Here is a 2,500-nt window from a genome sequence, read left to right as displayed (position 1 = left end):
ATCATTTACCCTAAAACGAGATTTTGTTTTGGAAGGCTGGGATATAGCCTACTTTGCTCGAGTTTATCATTGTTATTATTATTATTTTCACGCATGGCATAGCCTACTACAGTGTTCATTCATGCACCCCATATGGAAAAAAATGTTGCATCTCCGACCTGCCGTGGTACGTCAAAATAGCATCACCAACTGCGCTATCCGCTAGTGCAAAGATACATGAGTCGGTGAGGAAAGTCGATTGCGCTGGAACCAAGATAGGGCCCTTTCGAGTGAGAGAATGTTTTATGCCGCAAGTGCGTTTAGAGTGAGAGTGTTTTGTGGGTGCGACTGTTACCTTGGGCCAGGTTCTCAAACTTCTGGGCCAGTTCCTTCATGGAGACCTTAGACTCTGTCTCATCCTCCAGCTTGGACAGCTCCCGCAGTATCTTACAACCACTCAGAGCACTCAACACCGACTCACTGGCCTGAGAGAGAGAGGGGGAGAGAGAGAGAGAGAGAGAGAGAGAGAGAGAGAGAGAGAGAGAGAGAGAGAGAGAGAAGGAGAGAGAGAGAGAGAGAGAGAGAGAACGAGAGAAACACAGAGAGAGAGAGAGCGAGAGCCACAGACACAGAGAGAGCGAGAGCGAGAGAGAGAGAGGGGTAGATGTAAATTCATCATTATCCCCAAGAGGCCCTTTGAAAGATCAGAGCAGACGTATGTATGAGCGAGCCCATCACGCCAGAACAGAGGACAGCTGGAGTAAAGACATCTCATAGTTCATCTTCCTGTAACTGTAGAGCGTGATTACCATCTCCCAGAAGTAGACGGCCATCTCGCTACGGTTCTGGAGCACGGCCCAGAGGAAGAGCGAGGCCCAGGGAGAGAGGCATCGCTTGTCCCGGTACAGACAGTCTCCCAGGAGCAGCTTGTTCACGTGCTGTGGGGGGGGCAGGGGGACACACATGTGTCATGGTAGGCAGAAGAGTGATGCAGAACAATGTGGGGGAAACGAATCCCCCTGCATTGAAGACGGTCCCATGTTTCTAGGTGAGTGCGATCGAATGCGCGACATATTGTGTTGTACCGTTTGCCTCCACTAGATGGCGCTGTTGTACTGTAAGTAAGCGAGGTTGTTACGTTAGATGCCCAAGCCAAGGCCTCAGGCGGACGGCGGTTAATCATATATATTACTGGGTTTGAGAACTGGGAAATCTTGAATTTCCAGTTGCAGATACAAAGAGGGAGTTAATCCTCGAGACAAATAGCTTGAAAGCCTAATCCGACATCATACATAGCAATAGCAGAAATAACTACATAAAGGCCATCCCTTTTCTTGTCGTTTCTGTACATTATGAATATAAGTTATAGTTAGATGTTTAATACTAAACAGGCTTGAATAGCCGAGTCATGCTGCACCATGTAGGACTTTTTGCCCTGGCTTTAGTCAAATATGGGGCTGGCTTTCCTTCACATTACGATGTTCTGCATGACTTTATAAAAATGTACAACATCGGGTCAGAAAACAATCATCACTGTTTGTGCGTTTCTGGATGCTGCTTAATGTTTCCGTCACCTTTTTTTACTGACATTACAATTTTCTGAATCTGAACGCAAAGCTTTGTGACTTTGTCACTTTTCCCCCCTGTAGCTTAACCCTTTCATCAACATAATTCAAAAGACTCAGCAGCTTAAGCACCCGACCAGTAACCCTACCCACGGCTTAATAAAGCAAGGAATGTAATGTCCTCTAAACCGATCCGTGTAGAAGAAGTCCAGACAGTCGAAGGTTGTCCCCCCCACTCACTGGTGCGTCAGCTACAAACCAGTACTCGGGGCTCGGGTGAGTCCTGGACTGGGCGTGGACGTCCGACTCACCCGTATGGCCCTGCGCGTGGTGGCCCCGGGGTCCAGGCCCATCTGCGCCAAGTAGAAGGGCTGGCACACGTCCCCCAGCAGGTCGTAGAGGAGGCGGGACACCTGGAGGGACGCCCGGCGAGGAGGACGCGTGGAGGGTTAATGGTGGACTGCCAATAGACAGCGCTTTCATCAAAAGCACTTTACAGTAGGGCTGGGCGATATATTACAAAAAATATTATCAGCCTGAAGAAACTAGATTGTTCATTAGTTAAACCATACTTTTTTGTTTATAACCATATTTGTGACAAGGGAACATTTAATCACATTTAAATATAAACATTTAACTTCAAACGTATTTTATCTGCTTCCAACAGACCAATATAAGGTAGCTTGCCTTGTAACCTATTGAAAATAATGTAAATAAATTATTATTATTTTTTTTGTACTTTATTTTTATTTATTTTTAATATCGAGCATTTATGTCTAATGCTTATCGTCGTAATCGACGTGAGTTTTATCGCGATTAATAATCGTAATCGAATTATTGCCCAGCCCTACTATACAGTATTGCCTAACATTCACTCACATTCACACATACTGAGTCAGAGGGACTCAGTATGGATGATGCAGTGGACGCCTCAGTCACTCAGCCTCTTCTGCATC

At 46.1% G+C, this 2,500-nt stretch overlaps 1 protein-coding gene across 1 annotated transcript in view; it reads right to left on the bottom strand.

Moving 5' to 3' along the window:
* trpm4a (transient receptor potential cation channel, subfamily M, member 4a) overlaps positions 1 to 2,500 on the bottom strand; it is a 38,722-nt gene that overhangs the window by 16,973 nt on the left and 19,249 nt on the right. Inside the window, exons 12-14 of the mRNA XM_056605056.1 lie at positions 1,856 to 1,957; positions 789 to 917; positions 335 to 464 (exon numbers count right to left, since the gene is read on the bottom strand). Of these exons, the coding sequence (XP_056461031.1) occupies positions 335 to 464; positions 789 to 917; positions 1,856 to 1,957 (361 nt within the window). The remainder of the gene's footprint in view (positions 1 to 334; positions 465 to 788; positions 918 to 1,855; positions 1,958 to 2,500) is intronic.

This window comes from Gadus chalcogrammus, chromosome 2, assembly GCF_026213295.1.
Source record: "Gadus chalcogrammus isolate NIFS_2021 chromosome 2, NIFS_Gcha_1.0, whole genome shotgun sequence".
Taxonomy (NCBI): Eukaryota; Metazoa; Chordata; class Actinopteri; order Gadiformes; family Gadidae; genus Gadus; species Gadus chalcogrammus.
Note: the sequence above shows the minus strand (reverse complement) of the source record. Positions and strands in the feature narration are given on the sequence as shown.